Source organism: Leucopleurus acutus (genome assembly GCF_964270905.1).
Source record: "Leucopleurus acutus genome assembly, chromosome: 10".
Taxonomy (NCBI): Eukaryota; Metazoa; Chordata; class Mammalia; order Artiodactyla; family Delphinidae; genus Leucopleurus; species Leucopleurus acutus.
In genome coordinates, this window is record NC_139153.1 from 51,977,513 (window position 1) to 51,997,429 (window position 19,917).

Here is a 19,917-nt window from a genome sequence, read left to right on the forward strand (position 1 = left end):
ACCCATTAAACAATAACTCCTCATTTCCCCCAGTCCTTCAGCTCTTGGTGGCCACGTTTTACTTTCTCTCCAAATGAATTTGACTACTCATAAACGTGGAACCATACAATATTTGTCCTTTTGTATCTGGCATATTTCACTTAGCATAATGTCTTCACAGTTCATCCATGTTGTAGCATGTGTCAGAATTTCCTTCCATTCCTGTTTAAGGCTGAATAATATACCATTGTATGTATATACCACATCCTATTTATCCATTCATCCATGGATAGACATTTGGGTTGTTTCCACCTTTTGGCTATTGTGAATAACGATGCTGTGAACATTGGTGTATAATTATCTGTTTGCGTTCAGGCCACATTCTTGAAAGGCAGTTTTATTCTACGAAAATATGTTAACCACAATAATGATTTGTAGTCATATAGTTATTATCAGTTCTTTATACAATATTATTACAAATAGAAGATATTTTAAAAGCCACATTTATTTGCATGTTTCTTAGATTTCTGTAAAACTTTTACAAGGTTTCTTGGCAGGTCGTCTTGGTTTTTGTTAATGACCTGCCATAATCTCCCAGGGGTTTAGAGACATTAAAACCAACTTGGGGCTTCAAGTTGGTCTGTGAATTTAATGTTACCTTGAGGTGAAGTATTTTATTGTCTCCTGTAAGTTTTTAAAGTTCTGAATTATTTGGCAGGTTAGAGATGCTGCAATATTGGCTGTGGTGGAGATTTATAGACATGTGGGAGAGAAAGTGAGAGTGGACCTTTATAAGAGAGGAATTCCCCTTGCTAGGTAAGTCTTGCTAAATTTATTATTTTGCCAATGGTTTTAAAGGTTTTAATTTCATGTGCTTATTTAAAATAGGTTCAATTTTCTGGAATGCTTTAATATTCAAAAGATATAAAAGGACATATAGGTTATTACTGTTTAAAAAATTCTTAAGATTCTATACTGTTCTAGACAGGATAGTATAATGAACCTCATGTACCTATTATCCATCTTCAATAACTAACTTGTGGACAGTTTTGTTTGTTACACCCTTACCTACTTACTCTTGTCCTGTATTATTTTCAAGCAAATCCAACTCATAACATTTCATCTGTAATTATTCAATATATTTTTAATTTTATTTTTAAATTTTTTTTCACTGAAGTATTAGTTGATTTACAGTGTTTCAGGTTTACAGCAAAGTGATTTAGTTTATATGCATATATATACATATATATAATCTTTTTCAGATTCTGTGCCATTATAGGTTATTACAAGATATTGAATATAATTCCCTGTGCTATACAGTAGGTCCTTTTTGTTATTCAACATATTTCTAAAGGGAAAAAAAAATTTTTTTTTTCCAATCACAACCACAATGCAATCATCACACCTTACATTTTTTTGCAAATAATTCTGTAATATCAAATATCCAGTTAGGGTTCAAATTTTCATAAATGTCATAATGTTTTATAAATGTTGTATATATATGTTTTAACAGTTTGTTTGAATCAGTATACAAATAAAGTCCAACAATTAGTTGTTATGTGTTACAAGGCTGTTTAAATCTTTGTGTACCTCCAAGTACTTTTTTCCTTGTGTTTTATTTGTTGAATAAGTTGGGTAGTTTACCCTGAAAAGTTTCCCGTATCCTGGATATTACTAATTCTTTTCCTGTGGTGTGGTTTACTGTGTTCTACTGTCTTTATTGGTAGTTGGATTGGTAAATTGGTAGTTGGATCTATAGGCTTGATCAGATTTTCGGTGGGGGGTGGCAGGAGGAGCAAGACTACTTCATAGGTGGTGGTGTGTTCTGTTTACATAAGTCTCATCAGATCTTGCTGCCTCTCTTACCATGTAGATTATTTCCAGTATGAATTATTTTTTAGGTAATAAGTTCATCTAAAAAATACGCATTTTGTTTACTTATTTATTCATTTGCTTTCTGCTTCCAGGGTTAACAAAAATTTTATTTGAATACTGTATCATTTTATGAAAGAAATGGTATTAACATATATTGACATATTTTGTGTGAGTGTATGTATAATGTTACATTATATATTTTTAAATTTATATTGAGATTATTTTTTTAAGTATTTAGAATTTTTATTCAATTTTGACATTCATACAGAATAGTGCATAAATTGTAAGTATGCAGCTCTGTAAGTTATCACAAAGTGAATACACACATGTATCTCCCACACAGGTGAAGAAGTAGAACATTACAACATTCCAGAATCCTCCCCAAATCTTTCTTAATCCTTGTCTTTTCTGTCCTTCCCAGAAGTAACCATAATCCTGACTCTATCACCATATGTTAGTTTTGCCTCTGTTTGAATTTTATATAAATGGAATCATATAGTGTATACTTTTTGTGTCTTTCTTCTTTCAGTTAACATTATCTCTTTAAGATTCATTTGGGTTGTTGGATCCAGCTATAGTTGTTCATTTTCATTGCCTTATAGTTCTCCTTTGTATGAGTAGGTCATACTTTATGAATCCATACTGTTGACGGACTTCTGAGTTGTTTTCATTTTGTAGTATTTATGAATTAATGTTGTTAGAAACATTCTTATGCATGTCTTTTGGTATACTTATGTATTTGTTCTCTTGGAATATATTTGAATGGAAGTGCTGGGCCATAGGGTATGTTTACCTTTAGTTGATATTCACAGACAGTTTTCCAGAGTGGCTGGAGTATTGGATGATTTCATTTATATGAAATGGCCAGATATGGCAAATCTATAGAAAAGAAGTTAGATTAATGGTTGTGTAGGACTGAGGAAATTGGGAGGAATGGGGAGTGACTGCTAATGGGTACAGGGTTGTTTTTTGGGATGATGATGACATTCTGAAATTGATTGTGTACATCTCTGGCTTTATATTAAAAACCATTGAATTGTGCACTTTAAAGGGGTGAATTATATGGTATGAGTTTTATCTCAATAATTGGCTGTTATAAAGAAAGATAAGTTCTGAGATACCTAATTACCTCTTTCATATTGTACTTGCGATTTATTATTATGACTCTAAACTTAAATATGTACTTTGGATAGAGTTGCTTTTCCAATTTTATCCTAGTGCTTTACTGTTCTCTATCCTTATCCTGAATCAGAACCTTCCAGAACTTTACAGGCCTCTATTGTTTGGCCTCCTGAGTTGTGTTTTGGATATTCCAGCCTCTGTTGTATTTGCCTTCTGTTGAATTTCCTAAATTCTTTTTCTTCGTGAATTACTTAAAAGATCCCAGTCTCTTCTTTCTACTCTTACGTTGTTCCTTTCCTCCTTTTCCATCAGATTATATGTGTAATGATCCTCCATTATGAATAAGCTTGTTTTTCTAAATAGCTGTATTATTATTTTATAATAGCTTTTTATTTCTTTTTCCTTTCTTTCTCCCTGTTACTGTTATATTTGCCTGATCTTTCAGTTGACCCCTCTTCCCATTAAAGCTGCCTGTATCTACATTCCTTGCTGTATATTTTATCTGTCCCACCTCAATTCCTTAGCAACCCTCTTTTCTCTCAGAGCTTCCAGCCCTGAGTTTCCTACTCCCTTTTTGCTACTGAATAGCTGAGTGTTAATTTCATGCTTCGTAACATCTTGTTCTGCCTTTTTTCCCAGAGAGCTTTCCTAAATCCTCTCCTTTCTGTTTCTGGGCTGTCTGGTCTTCATTCTGAAGTCCCATCTTCCAATTCCAGTTTTCCCTCCCCTGTCTCATCTTGTCCATCTAGTCTCTGGGCAGCCTGTCTAGTGTCTGCTCAATTCTCTGGAAGGTAACTACTTTGTAGGATGAAGGGACCTGTGTCTTTTGACTGCAGTGCTTTCAGATGTGTGAATATTTGTTGAATTTAATGGGGGTAAGAGCTGAAGTTAAGGTTTAGAAATCCCATTATAATGAATTCCTAGAAGGTTTTCAACTAAAAAAAATTTTTTTAGACCAAACAGTATTTTCAACCTCAATTTACAAGTAAAAAATGACAGGATGTGGACCAAGGCTTAACTAAGGTTTTAGAAGTGAAATCATGACAGAAACATTGATGTGAGAAAAACATTTGGCAATTAAAGACTTAACCCAAATCTCTAACTCATAATTTAAGAATCATAGTGGGACTTACCTGGTGGCACAGTGGTTAAGGATCTGCCTGCCACTGCAGGGGACACAGGTTCGAGCCCTGGTCCAGGAAGATCCCACATGCCACGGAGCAATTAATCCCATGTGCCACCTACTGAGCCTGCGCTCTAGAGCCCACGTGCCACAACTGCTGAAGCCCGCGTGCCTAGAGCCCATGCTCCACAACAAGAGAAGCCACTGCAATGAGAAGCCTGTGCACCACAACGAAGAGTAGCCCCAGCTCGCCGCACCTAGAGAAAGCCCGCGTGCAGCAACAAAGACCTAATGCAGCCATAAATAAATAAATAAATTTAAGAAAAAAGAATAAATCATAGCATGATATAATACTGGAAAGTAAAAATTAGTGCTGTCAGCATGATCCCATGATCATGGTCTGAAAAAAATTTATATATAAATATAAAACATCGGAAAGCATGCAGTTAAATAAATTCTCTGGATTGTGGGATTGTGGTTTTTTTCTTTGTTCCTATTTATATTTCCTAATTTTCTTCTATAATGAGTATACATTGCTTTTGTAATAAGAAACACTTTTTTTAAAGAAGTGATAGAAGTGTATTATTCTGAATATAAAATCAGAAGTGCTAATAGAATTGCTGTTGAATTAAAATAGGTTAACAGGAAAAACATCAGATTATCAGTCATATCAGCATCACTTTAATTTCTGACATATTTCATTGTTTTTATGTTTGCCTTAAGTTTCCTTAGCATGATTTTTATGTAATTTTTAAAAATATCTTGGTTACTGAGTATATTCATTATAAGGTTGGAACTAAAGTATTGGGTTGGCCAAAAAGTGCCTTCGGTTTTTAAGTAAAAATAAAAGACACATTTTTCATTTTCACCAAGAACTTTATTGAACAGCGTACTCACCCTTTTGTTCCACTATCTTCTGCCATTTTTCAGGCAACTTCATAATTCCATCTTGCCAAAACTTTTTATCTTTTTGAGCAAAGAACTGTTCCAGGTGCCTTTTACAGTCTTCCAGGGAGTGGAAATTTTTTCCATTAAGAGAATTTTGTAAAGACCTAAATAAACGGAAATCCAAAGGTGCAATGTCTGGTGAATACAGCAGATGAATCAGAACTTCCCAGCCAAGCTGTAACAGTTTTTGCCTAGTCGTCAAAGAAACATGTGGTCTTGTGTTATCCTGATGGAAGATCATGCGTTTTCTTTTGTCACTTTTCGTCGAGTGCTGCTTTCAGTTGGCCTAATTGGGAGCAGTACTTGTTGGAATTAATCGTTTGGTTTTCTGGAAGGAGCTCATAATAGAAGACTCCCTTCCAGTCCCATCATATACACAGCATCACCTTCTTTGGATGAAGACCGGCCTTTGGTGTGGTTGGTGGTGGTTCATTTTACTTGTCCACGATCTCTTCCATTCCACATTATTGTACAGTATCCACTTGCCATCATCCATCACAATTGTTTTAAAAATGGAACGTTTTCATTACGTTTAAGTAGAGAATCGCATGCAGAAATACGGTCAAGAAGGTTTTTTTCGCTTAACTCATGTGAAACGCAGACATCAAAGTGATTAACATAATCAAACTGGTGCAAATGAATTTCAGTGCTTGATTTGGATATTTTCAGTATGTCAGCTATCTCCTGTGTTGAGAACAATGTTGATTGGTCTCAATTAATGTCTCAATTTGATCGCTGTCAACCTCAACTGGTCTGCCTGACCATGGAGCATAGTTCAGCAAGAAATCTCCCACATGAAACTTCGCAAACCACTTTTGACACGTTCGATCAGTCACAGCACCTTCTCCATACACTGCCCAAACCTTTTTTTTGCATTTCAGCTGCGTTTTTACCTTTCTTGAAATAATAAAGCATAATATGCTGAAAATGTTGCTTTTTTTTTTTTGCGGTACGCGGGCCTCTCACTGCTGTGGCCTCTCCCGTTGTGGAGCCCAGGCTCTGGACGAGCAGGCCCAGTGGCCGTGGCTCACGGGCCTAGCCGCCCGGTGGCATGTGGGATCCTCCCGGACCAGGGCACAAACCCGCGTTCCCTGCATTGGCAGGCGGACTCCAGCCACTGTGCCACCAGGGAAGCCCCTTGATGTCTTTTTTTAAATGCATGCTGGTACGACAGCTGTCACATACAGTCTAACAAAATTGTTTCAAATGAAGTTAAAGACAACTAAGTGCTAGCTACTAGAGCCATCGTATGGAAAATACCGAATGAACCTTTTGGCCAACCAATATTTTTGATGGGTTTGGGGAAATAATTTTATGATGAAAATATGAAACTGCTTTGTGTGAAAGTTATCTTTTTTTAAAAATTGAGGTGTAGTTGATGGTACAATATTATATAAGTTTTGGGGGTACAACATAGTGATTCACAATTTTTAAAGGTTATATTCCATTTATGGTCATTATAAAATATTGGCTATATTCCCTGTGTTGTACTGTCTTCTTGTAGCTTATTTATTTTATACATCGTAAACCCCTACCCTTGAAGGTTACCTTTTCACAAATATACCTGCGAGTGTGTAGAGTGCTACCTGTATTTGACTGCTTTGCTCTACTGAAGAGATGCATTTTGTGTCTGCTTTCAGTGAGTTAATTGTAAAAGAGAGTTGTATAGAGCTAACTGAATCCTTGGAATTGTTTTTTCTCAGGGAGATGGTGAAGGAAATTGTTTCTAATTAAAACTGTATGTAAAACAAACAAATAAAATTTATTCTTTATTCCCAGATTAGAAATGATACTTGGCAAATTTGATGAAGTGCAAAATTCAGGTGGTGTGATTTTGAGTGCCTGCAAAGGTAAGAATAATTAAGTTATTCCAGTTCTCAGACATTTCTAAGATTATTTAGCAAAGTTTTAGACACTAAAATATGTCTTCTAGTCAACTATTATATCACTGATTCAGCAGATTTGACTTTGTGGCTTAAAACTTGTTTAGGATAACAAAGTCTTTACATTCTGCTGATCATTACCTATCCTCTGATTCTTTTGGAGTAAGTGAAAATTTAATAATGGGTTAATTGTGTAAAATGATACTACTCTTTTGCCTTATATTTGGTATCTTCTGAGTTGAAGGTATGATGACCCTCTTGCCTTCTATGTTCTGTGCACAAAATGTGTTTTTTACTCCCAGAGTAATTGTGTTTTTTAAAAATTAATTAATTATTATTATTATTTTTTTTGCGGTACGTGGGCCTCTCACTGTTGTGGCCTCTCCCGTTGCGGAGCACAGGCTCCGGACGCACAGGCTCAGCGGCCATGGCTCACGGGCCCAGCTGCTCTGCGGCATGTGGGATCTCCCCGGACCGGGGCATGAACCCATGTCCCCTGCATCGGCAGGCGGACTCTCAACCACTGCGCCACCAGGGAAGCCCAATTTATTTTTTTAATTGAAGTATAGTTGATTTACAGTGTTGCGTTAATTTTTGCTGTATAGCACAGTGACTCAGTATATATATATGCTTTTTTTTTTTTTGGCTGCATTGGGTCTTTGTTGCTGCGCATGGGCTTTCTCTAATTGCCTTGAGCGGGGGCTGCTCTTCACTGTGGTGCACGGGCTTCTTATTGCGGTGGCTTCTCTTGTTGCGGAGCACAGGCTCTAGGCGCGCGGGCTTCAGTAGTTGTGGCACGTGAGCTCAGTTGTGGCTTGCGGGCTCTAGAGCACAGGCTCAGTAGTTGTGGTGCACGGGCTTAGCTGCTCTGCGGCATGTGGGATCTTCCCGGACCAGGGCTCGAACCCGTGTCCCCTGCATTGGCAGGCAGATTCTTAACCACTGAACTACCAGGGAAGTCCTCTACATTCTTTCTTATTTTCTTTTCCATGATGGTTTATCCCAGGATATTGAATATAGTTCCCTGTGCTATACAGTAGGACCTTGTTGTTTATTCATTCTATGTGTAATAGTTTTCATCTACTAACCCCAAATTCCCAATCCATCCCTTCCCCACCTCCCCTCTCCCTTTGTAACCACAAGTCTGTTCTCTCTGTCTGTGAGTCTGTTTCTGTTTCATAGATAGGTTCATTTGTGCCATATTTTAGATTCCATTTATAAGTGATATCATGTGTTTGTCTTTCTCTTTCTGACTTCACTTAGTATGATAATCTATAGTTGCATCCATGTTGCTGCAAATGGCATTATTTTGTTCTTTTTTATGGCTGAGTAGTATTCCATTGTATATATGTACCACATCTTCTTTATCCATTCACCTGTCAATGAACATTTAGGTTGTTTTCATTGTGGACTTTTTAATGATGGCCATTCTGACTGTTGTGAGGTGGTACCTCATTGTAGTTTTGATTTGCATTTATTTAATAATTAGTGATGCTGAGCATCTTTTCATGTGCCTCTTGGCCATCTGTATTGTGTGTCTTCTTTAGAGAAATATCTGTTTAGGTCTTCTGCCCATTTTTCGATCGTTTTTTTTTGTTTTTGTTGAGTTATATGAACTGTTTGTATATTTTGGAAATTAAGCCCTTGTTGGTTGCATCGTTTGCAATTATTTTTTCCCGTTCCATATGTTGTCTTTTTCTCTGTGTGTGTGTGTGTGTGTGTTTTTTTAATGGTTTCCTTTGCTGTGCCAAAGCTTGTAAGTTTGATTAGGTCCCATTTGTTTATTTTTGTTTTTATTTCTATTGCCTTGGGAGACTGCTAAGAAAACAATGGTACGATTTATGTCAGAGAATGTTTTGCCTATGATCCCAGAGTAGTTGTTTTAGTTAGATGCTTTTAGTAGAAATTGTAGGGTTGATTACTCTGTTACATCTATGTGTAGTGTATCAGTAATCATACTAGTGAAGAGACACAGCCATAGGAACTTCACCAGTGTAATAATTTTTGGCTTCTTAATTAGAATGAGATCAAATTGGAACTCAAGGAGGTTTGGAGTTGGTATCTGGCATTTATTTGATTTTGTGGTTGCTCTTCTTTTTGTAAGGTTGCTAAATTGTGTTTGGTCTTATTGGGTAGCATTTACCTTCAATCCTTAAATATTAATTAACCATACATGTGAAGAATATATTCTATTTCCAAAGATAGTATAGGTGGTTTTTCTACCTGGGAAAGTAGGTTCATATTAAAGATAGTATGCTTAGCTTAGTAATGTGCATGATGTTGGAGAAAAAATTTGGTGTATGAGTTGTTATAGTCAAATAATAAGAAAGCTAGTTACTAATATAATTTGGTTCTCTTTTGCTGGATAAACCAAGACCAAGCCTTGTTGTATTGCAGGAAGGCAGATGGAGTGAGAGAATTTAGTGTTAAAAAGATTGTGTCTACCTTAATCTAAAATTAGTTACAGAAGCATAAATTAACTTCAGCCTACCAGTCCTCACCCTGATTGCCAGCTGTTTCTCACTCCTCTTCTCTAAATAGAAGGTGTTTTAAGTACCTTGTCCTTATTTTTCCAGCCGTTACCACTGTCCATTTCCATAGAAACCAGAAACAGCAAGAAGATGGAGAATTGTTAAAATTCCTTGAATTAAGACTGTGTGTTTTCATATCATTTATACTACATACTCATTTATGTATTCCAGACTCTGTAGTTACAGCCCTATGAAGAAAAGTATAATGCGTACTATAAATTTAAGATATTTATTATTTGGATATGGTTTATTTTGAAAGTATTGTCCTTGTATTTTGTGAGGTTATTTCTGTTACCTTCAAAATAGAAGATTTTTTTGTTTCCTATTCTTTTAGCTCCCATTTCTTTTTCTTTTCATTATCTCTCCACAAACAGGGATGTTTAGGGTTCGTATCTGGCATTTATTTCTCTTGGAGAGAGTTTTCAGAAACCTTTCTGTTTTGGAGATTATAATCTGAATATTGCAAGTATAGTCAGATGTGAACGTTAAAGTCTATAATACTTATTGGTGTGTAAAAATTGGTCATGATGATTTTGATGACAGTATTAAGCTGTCATTGAAAAATACTTTAATGGCTCTGTTAATAAGGGATGAGACTAGAAGAGGAAAGCCCATTTATCATGTTGGTAGGTCCCAGGGCCCAAGCCTCTTTTTCCCCTTGTCTTTATTCTCTTTCAGTGATTTAATCCAGACCAAAAGCTTCGAATGATAACTATTTGCTGATGACTCCTAAATATATAGTTCTAGCCCTCATTTATCTCTCTGTGCTCTAGATCTGGGAGCCTGTGGCCTCGATGACATTTCCATTTGGATGTCTAAGAGACATCTCAGGCTTAACAGGTCCAAAAGTTAAAGCCTGTTGTCTCTTCCTTTCCCTCAAAACTGTTCTTCCCCCAGTTTACCCATTTCAGTCAGCGGCACCACCATCAGCTCAGGCTAGGAAATTTCCTGATTAGAATTAGTTAGCATTGATCTCCCATTCTAACTAGTCATTTTTGCCTCTGAAATTCTAATATATGCCAAATTTGCTTATTTTTTTCCATCTCCACTGCTAAAACCCTACTCTAAGTCTCCTTTAGCTTTTTTTTTTTTTTTTTCCTTTCCTTTTTTTTGCGGTACGCGGGCCTCTCACTGTTGTGGCCTCTCCCGTTGCGGAGCACAGGCTCCGGACGCGCAGACTCAGCGGCCATGGCCCACGGGCCCAGCCGCTCCGCGGCATGTTGGATCTTCCCGGACCGGGCACGAACCCGTGTCCCCTGCATTGGCAGGCGGACTCTCAACCACTGCGCCACCAGGGAAGCCCTCCTTTAGCTTTTACCTGCATCACTGCAATAGATTTCTGTTTTATGTTTGACCCCTGGAATCTATTTTCTTCCCAGAAGTGAGAGTGGTCTTCTTAAAATATAGACGGATTTATGTCACAACAGTGAAGAAGACAGTTAAAGTTTTTGCCTCGAGGAGCCTACATTCTAGTGAGAGAGATAGATCATAAACAAGTAAACAAATGGATATCCAGAGTGATTACAGTTGGTAATGAAAGAAATACAACTACTCTTTGTTTAATGAATTTAATGAAATTAACTTAAATTATTCCTTAAAATCCTTGCTGCTAAGTGAAAAGCCATTAAATGAAAAAGTTATTTCTTAATTTTTCCTAACTAACATTATGTTATGTTTCATCCCAACCCAAGATGCTTGAATAATTTTCACAGGTAGAAAAATACATCAATTGAGCACTGAAAACAAATTTTTATAACTAGCAATTTGAAGGCAAATAAATAGTTTATACCTAAAATAATGTAATGAAGGTTTATTCAACTCCTTTTTTATTTCTGCACAATTTTTCCCCACATAATTTTCAGTCCCTGTTAGCTCATTGTTATTGTGCACTCAAACTAAAACTTGAAAATAAAGTTATAGACCAGGAAAACATCTAGGACAAAATAAAGGCTCATCATGGAAACTTGTGGAAATAGTTCATGCACACAACAGATTGAAGAGCTATTAAAGATACCACCTCTTTTCTCTCTCACTTGGTGTACATATGCAAAGCAAATTATTGTGAGTTCACCCAAACATGGCATTCTATTCGGATTTGTTTCATCTGATATTCTGTGACTAGAAACTATTATGGTAAGTAAAAATTTTTAATGTGTCTTTGCCTGAAACCATAATAATAAAATATCACACTTCTTATAATATATTCGTTGAGGGTGTTTGGGGATGAAAAAATCATTTTACTAAATACAGACAAAAACAGACAAACAAAAACCCAGAGGATTTGTTGTAAAGGTGGTATAACTTTTTAAGAGCCACTGCAGTTAAAAGTTATCATCTACACAGTCATTAAGTGAAGTAAATAGGGTATGGAGATGTGAAGTAACTCAGTGATGCCACTTTAGATAGAATAGTGGGGCAAGCGTCTCTCAGAGTTGACATATTTGAATTGAGACTTGATAAAGGAAAATGAGCTATTCATTGGATACATGGTAGGAAAAATGCTTTGGGCAGAGAAAATGTGACCATAAAGGCCGAGAGGTGGAAAAGGTCTTAGTGTATTTGAAGAAAGGAAGGAAGGCCAGGGCTGACTGGAGCCTAGTGAGGCTAGGGCTCTGTTGGAAGGGAGACTGTGTATGAGAAAAATTGGAAAAGTAAGCAGGAACCATTATATGAGGGTCTTGTAGGCCTTGGGAAAAGTTTGGTAGACTTCTGGGAGTAGGAAGGGTTTTAGGCTGGAGAGGCATGTGGTAAGTGAGAGTGACATGGCCCAACACTATCTTACATACATTTATTGTTTGGAAAAATTGTCTGTTTCTTTATTTCGTCTTCCTTCTGCCTCTTCTCCCCTTATACATGTCTTGATACATAACTTTACATCTCATGCTTTTGTCTCTGATTTCTTTCATTATTGCCATATCTACGCTTTTAAGTTTTGATTGAACTCTTTGACTTGATTTTCTAGAGCATTAGTTCAGCACACTCAAGAACACAAAGTAAATTCTATTATCAGAGATTTGAGCATGTCGTTTAATTTGGGAATAGTGAGAAATGCATGGCATTTTTTTTTTTTTTTTTGTCGAGGGTTTTTCAAGCCTGACTTTAATTCTTGTATTACAGAGTAAGTTAGGCAGAATCCTTAAGTGCAGTGGAATTAGCTCTGCTATTAGAAGGAAACTGGATTTAAAATTAATCAAATCATGGCTGAAAGAAGGCAACACCAGCCCTGTAGGAAGGAAAAGACTGAAAGTTGCAGGCCCCCCTGTGATTATGGCAGGGTCTGGTGTTTTCTAGACAGGCTCCTATGCTAACTGAGATACAAGCACAGACGTGTTGGTGGCTGTGACTGCAAGTCTTTTTCTTTTTCACTGAAAAAACTATGTGTAATTCTGATTTGTCACGTGTGTGTAGGACCTAATGCAGTCTTGGCATGTAATCATTGTAAAATATTTCCCAGCTTCTCTCTTTGAAAACAGTTGCTAGGAAAAGCATTGTTTTAGGAGGCTGGCAATAAACTAAACCACAGAAATTAGGCTTTGAAATTACCTTGATATTTCGCAAAAGAGGTAATGAGGTAACTTGCAGTCTAGTTTATAACATACCCTTTGGTGAAAAGCAAAGTAGCCTTTTTCTTAGGTTGATTTAAAAATGTATCTGTTTGTGACCATGAGCTCCAGGGCCTTCTTGGAGCTTGACAATGTGCTGATGGTTGTGCAGCTTGGATGGAGGGTGCTCGGTGTCCCTGCAGCTGCGCACTGGCCAGGTTCTGTCTCCTCCACCAGAAGCAAGCTTTGTTCCGTGTGGCCCTGCCGTCTGCATACAGAGCAGCCTTTGATGGGCTGCCTTTGACGTGATTTGTTTACGGCAGCCAGAAATGCTTCTTGCATAATGAGAGCAGTTAATCATGGAAACTGAGCTCTTCCTGTTTGTGCACTTCTAGCAGTCTTCTGTTGTAAATATTAAAAGGTAACGGCAAAAGGATGAAAACCTTTTAAAAAGGCACAAATCAGTTAATTCATCAGATCATGTGATTGCTACTGATTACATGGATATCTTTAGGGAAGCAGAAAATGATTGCTGAACACATGCCTTGTGTTTTGATGATTGCATTAAAAGTCCCCCAGTGGGATGGCATTTATTGGCTCTTAGAGCTTTTCTGACATTAAATTTCAGGCAGCCAGCACAAGGAGAAACACCGTAACGTATATCTAACCTCATATGTGCAGTTAAAGAATAATCTTGATCAAGCTCTGCTAGGCTTTGCTAAATAGACGAGGGCTTTCAGCAAGACCCCAGACTTTTATTTTGAAGTGGAGTAGCAGCTGTTGGCTATTGCGGTGCAGAGCTGCAGCGGCCTGGGTCACACAGAGCTCCGGGTGTCTGCAGGGTGTCTGCAGGCTGCAGGCCGAGCCCAGTGGCGCAGGCACCGAGCTGCATTTATTTGCTGTGCTGTTTGACCTGTTGGTTTGAGAGAGCTCCCTGGACCATCTGAATGGCTATGGGAGATGGTGAGTAAGATTTATTTTTCTTTTTTTTGCTTGTGCTATACACTTCCTTTTAAAGTGACAGTCATCTGCTGTATAAGAAATATATTTCTCCCTAAAGAACGAAGGACACTGTGTGTGTATGTGTGTGTGTGTATATACACACACACACTCGTATGTTCATGTGTGCACGTGTGTGCGTACTTGTCATTTGGTATCTTTTTCTACTTGATATGTCTGTATGGGATCTGGCAAATACAAGATGACAGTTTATCCTGCAACCCAAGCAAACCCTCTGTCTTTGGTGGTGGATATAAAGGGATGTTGGAAGAAACATGGAATAATATAAAAGCTTTGAAGAGAGAACATGGCCTTTGGAAGAATGACAGATTTGGCAGGAAGGTTTAGTTAGCTAGCTTGATATCTTTCCTGTTGTATTTGACAACAAGTAGAATTCTGTGGTGATAAAGTATATAAAGAAGCAAAATGGCTTGCCATGGGCACTGTTTCAATTGATATGCTTGTGATTTGTCAGTGTCCCTAGTAAATAGTTCTCTAGAAAATATTTAGTCTTTTACAAATTCTGTACTGGTGTAATTTGATCGAAAATTGATTTTGCCAGTGTTTTATTGTGATAAGAATAATTTTAAAAACATAAATAGTGCTGTATAGTTTTCCAAAGCACTTGAGTATACTTATTGTACATTAACTCCTAAGGTACAAATAACTGTGAAGTGTACAGAGTATTTGGGTATTTCCATTTCACAGATTGGAAAACTAAGGCTTGTTGAGATTATAAGTCCCAGATCCAGGCACAAAGCAAACCAAAATCAAATCTGGAGCCTCAAATGTGCATTCAGTATTGTGCTTCATAACACTTAATACTTGAGCTTTTTTTTCATTATTAAACATTTTGTTAAGATGCTTATAGGTATACTTTATAATTACATCAACACCAGAGATGTGTAAGAAGGGGAATTTGAGGTTACTTCAAAAATGTTTTGTGTATTTTTCACTATGTTCTTTAGGAAGACTGGTCTGTATTTGGGAGTTTTAACTCTTAACAGTTTCAGCCTCCTTTATGACTGTATAATGACTTCTCTCTAAGGAGTCTGTCCCCTTGGGACGATGAGGAATAGGGTGCAAACTTACCAAAAGGATGATATTGGTAAACAGTCATTTAAACTTTTATACACATGTTAATGGAAATATGATACTAAATCTGGTTTTGCATATTGTTATAGTTTATCCCAAGAATTTACATAAATGTTTTATATGTCCTTATAGAAATAAATAACAATATAAACTTCTAATTTTTAAGGCAAAAGCCATCAAAGTTAACAAATTAAGTTCTTATATACTTACTGGCATTGCCAAGTTTGTTTGTTTGATTGTTATTTCTAAACCTTAATTTACAAGCAACTCTAAATATTGCATTTGATTTGGGTTGTATCCAGATTTTATTTCTTTTTTAAGCATTATAAGTTCAATGGCTATCAATGTATATTTATTTAATTTTTCTTTTTTCAAGTAATACTGAATACATTCAGACTGTATAGGAATGCACTGATTTTTTAAAAATCAAAGTAACAACCTCATAAAGCTCAGAGGGTAACCTTCTGGCATATTCTCGTCTTTAAAATGGAAATACTTTTATTGGATTTTTATCGATAAAGTAATATATCTTTATTAAAAAATTAAACACCTAAACAGTAGTAACAGGTTATCTTGGGATTTATAGTTCTTAACAGTTTCATATATACTTCTCTGTATATTAGTCTCTCTCACATAATACACATACATCATACTAGTATCATGTGAACACATACAACAAATGGATTATGTTATTCCTAACCTATTTTGTTTCTTATTCTTTAATACACAAATATCTTCTCTTTTTAAAAATTCAAACAATGTAGATAAAGCAAAAATCCTCTCAGAACCGCCTCCAAGCCTTTTTATACCTTTTACTCTGCCTTACATATATATTAAGTATCAAAATGAATTATTTTGTTTTTGACCATGTTTACATAAATGGCATCATTCTTAACATATTTTTGCCATTTACTATGTCTACTCAATATCGCATAGTGATCTTTCTTTATGCCATCATGTGTAACTGTTTTATTTGTTTGAACTGTTGCACAGTATTCCATAGTATGGATATATCATAACCATTTCTTTGTGGAATTTCAGATTGCTTAATCACATATAACTTTTCTAAATGATTCTGAAATAAACATCTTTGTACAAATCATGTGTGTGTGCACATATATATTTTTTTAAATAATTAGAAGTTGAATTTCTGGATCAAAGTTTTTATTCATTTCAAATTGTGTTAGCTATCTCTAATTTCCTCCCAAAGAGGCTTTACCACTTACATTCCCACCAATAGTGCCTTCTATCTTGCATTCTTTTGAGTTCTCATTATTATTAATCTTTTTAAAATTTGCCTATCAGATGGGTGAAAAATATCTCACCCTAATAAAAAACATCTCTTCTTTCTAATAAGGTTGATCATCTTCATACGTTTGGTTGTTTGTATTTTCTTTTTTGTGGATTGCTTTCTGGCATCTTTAGCCAACTTTCTGGTTGTGACTTTTTTGTTTACTTATAGTTGCTCTGTATGTTCTGGCTATTAATCTGTTATCTATTAAATATATAAGCTTAACTTCAAGGCCATATGAAAGATTTTATTTATTAACAGTTTTATTTCTGGACAAATTCAGATTTGTGAAGTACTGTAATGACTAACGATTGAAGAGTTGTCAGGGGTGGCTTTCAGGTGCCTTTCTGTTTAGTTGTCTTTATCCTCACCTAAGAATATAAAACCAGGCAGTTAGATGATTGTGAAGTAGCTCTGGGCAGTCAAACCAGATAGAGTTAAAAACCTGTAGGATTATTATGTGGCTCTGAGCCCTGAAATCTGCCTCAAAAGCTCACGAGAGGAATTTGGCCTTTTGTTGTTATGCTGCAGAGTGGCTGGAAAGAAATAAGGTTTTGTTGCAAATAGACTGTTTCTAAACTTTAAACATTTCAACACAATCTATCATTCCAAACGCTGAATCTCTTAAAAAATCCATACAAGCGATGACATAACCTTGGCGTTCTATAGGTAAGCCTTTTGGGACCACTCCAAACTGACATATAACTACTGGTTTGGGGGATAGGGAACAATAGCAAGAAATTAATGTTGAATAGATCTCTATTCTTTGAAACCCTTGAATATTCTATGTGATACACTAGGATTGGATAATTTAAGTCACTGAAAGAAAGCAACCCTTTAACTTACTGGCCAAAAGGCCAAGCTTTTCTTCTAGGAGCAGTAAGGGAAAAAAAGAGTCTATGAGGAGAAAAAGTAAATTACAAAGGAGAAAAAAAATGGGCATTCAGCAGCAATAAAGGCAGATAAGTAGTGGGAACTAAGATTGAAAATCTTCTTGATACAGACCCATTTACCCACTGGGTGCAAAGTGTTGGACATCAGTAGCAAGTTATCCTCAAACATGATGTTGCTAATGAACCTGAATCTTCAAGAAAAGATTTACATCTTTTCTTTGTATATATATAGGATGTATAGTAGATGTTCTTTTTTTTTTTTTTTGGTACGCGGGCCTCTCACTGTTGTGGCCTCTCCCATTGCGGAGCACAGGCTCCGGATGCACAGGCTCAGCGGCCATGGCTCACGGGCCCAGCCGCTCCGCGGCATGTGGGATCTTCCCAGACCGGGGCACGAACCCGTGTCCCCTGCATCGGCAGGCGGACTCTCAACCACTGCGCCACCAGGGAAGCCCTAGTAGATGTTCTTGACAGCTGTTATAACCAAGCTGTAGCTGTCATGAAATTTTAACTACCTGAAATGACTACATTTTGTAAAGTTCTAAATAAGCCTTATTATGAGGCTCATTTATTGTTTAGTTTGATATCATGGTTATCATGAAATATGTTATTTACTTGTATTAATACCAAATAATGGTTTAAATTGTGTTTAGCTTTTTACTTCACTGAACTATTGAAGGTCTTAAATTTTTAAAGACCCCTTTAAAGAGGAGGGTAAAAGTCTTCAAATATTTTTTAACTAGTGAGTTAATATCTACCTAGAAATTTTAAGAGAGTTTATCAAATTTCTTGGCCTCTCTTAAACTTTGTATGGAATAAACTTTATTTTTAATAAATAAAATAGTTAACTTTTTAAGATTAACTGTACTGTTGAACACAGTATCTTCATGTGAATATTAAAATCTGGTGATTAGGGACTTCCCTGGTGGCGCAGTGGTTAAGAATCTGCCTGCCAATGCAGGGGACACGGGTTCAATCCCTGGTCTGGGAAGATCCCACATGCCGCAGAGCAACTAAGCCTGTGCGCCACAACTCCTGAGCCTGCGCCCTAGAGCCCGTGAGCCACAACTACTGAGCCTGCGTGCCACAACTACTGAAGCCCATGCGCCTAGAGCCCGTGCTCCATAGCAAGAGAAGCCACCGCGATGAGAAGCCCATGCACCACAACGAAGAGTAGCCCCAGCTCGCCGCACTAAAGAAACCCCATGCGTAGCAACAAAGACCCAATGCAGCCAAATAACTAACTAAATAAATAAATAAATAAAATTTATATTTTTAAAATCTGGTGATTATTTTATTTTGAAGCACTTTGATTTTCAGTTTCTAATCACTTAACTGAAAATTTTCATTTTAGTTTAAATTGAAGACATTCTTAGTTTTTACTATTTGATTATTTTACTTCTGAAAGCTTGTGATTCTCTTTAGCCCTGGGAAATCTTTTTTTTTTTTTTGATAAGTTTCTCCCCTTCATTAGTTTTAGTCTCTCCTTATAGAATTATTATTCGTCAGATATTGAACCTTCTAGGTTGATTCACTGTGTCTTTTATGTTTTGTATTCTCTCTTCCATTTATGCTTTTCTCTTTTATTCTGTGTTCTGGGAGATTTCCTTGACTTTCTTCTCCAGTTCTTCTATTAAATTTTAATTTTGGCAAACAAAAGTTTGCCACTAAAAACTGTCTTTCCTTTTCTGGTGGTTCCATTTTTACAGAATGCACGTGCACACCTGTGTGTAAAATACGGAGCTCCCTGAGTTGGGGGTGGGAAGAGCTTAATGATGAAATCATTCCATAGGTTTTCAGTTGTTCCTTGCTAATCAGCTCTGTACTTGCTGGCTTAGAAACTGTCACTTCTGTCATTCTACAAGGTAGATCAGTTCTCTCTGCTGTTTGATTCTGCTTCTGAGAATTCTAAGTTGCAGCTTTGCTATGGTATTCTTCAAAAGCCTTCCATCCTTTTTATTTGCATCTTATAAGAAATTGTTGCTATCTTTAGGTGCTGATTTCACATACTCTCTGCCTTGCTTCATTTTCTTTGCTCTTATGATGTTGCTTATCATTTTTTTGTGTTCCATTGAGGGTTCTGGGCAAGAGAGTAAACACACTTTCAAGTGTTCTGGGCAAGTGTTCAAATTACCATACATTTTTAAGGAAAAACTTCAAACATACCCCAAAATAGAGAATATATTATGACAGACCTTCCTTACCACCCATTATCCAGCTTCAAGAAATTATCAATACATAGCCAATCTTTATTCATCTGTATCCCTACCTATCTGCCCGAGCCCTACTATCCTGCTGGAGTGGGATGTGTTTGTGTGTACATACGCACATGCACTCCTACTCATATATAAAATAAAGTAAAACATCTTTTTAAGAGACACTTACAGTACCATTTTCACATCTAAAAAAATTAACCCATAGTATCAAATGTTCAGTGTTCACATTTCCTCGATTGTTTCATAAATATCTTTTGACAGTGAAATAGGATTCAAACAAGGCTTACCATTGCAGTTAGTTGATATATCTCTTAACCCTCTGTTCATCTCTTTTTTCTCCACTTGCCATTTATTTGTTGAAGAAAAAAACATTTGAGAGTTGCCAGCATATATAGAAGATATTTAAAACTGTTGAGAATG

The 19,917-nt window shown here is 36.5% G+C and overlaps 1 protein-coding gene across 4 annotated transcripts in view; it reads left to right on the forward strand.

The window, feature by feature from the left end:
• CLASP2 (cytoplasmic linker associated protein 2) overlaps positions 1 to 19,917 on the forward strand; it is a 189,952-nt gene that overhangs the window by 25,160 nt on the left and 144,875 nt on the right. For all 4 annotated transcript variants that reach the window (XM_082848265.1, XM_082848267.1, XM_082848266.1 and 1 more), the window contains exons 6-7: positions 698 to 795; positions 6,827 to 6,897. In XM_082848265.1, the coding sequence (XP_082704391.1) occupies positions 698 to 795; positions 6,827 to 6,897 (169 nt within the window). The remainder of the gene's footprint in view (positions 1 to 697; positions 796 to 6,826; positions 6,898 to 19,917) is intronic.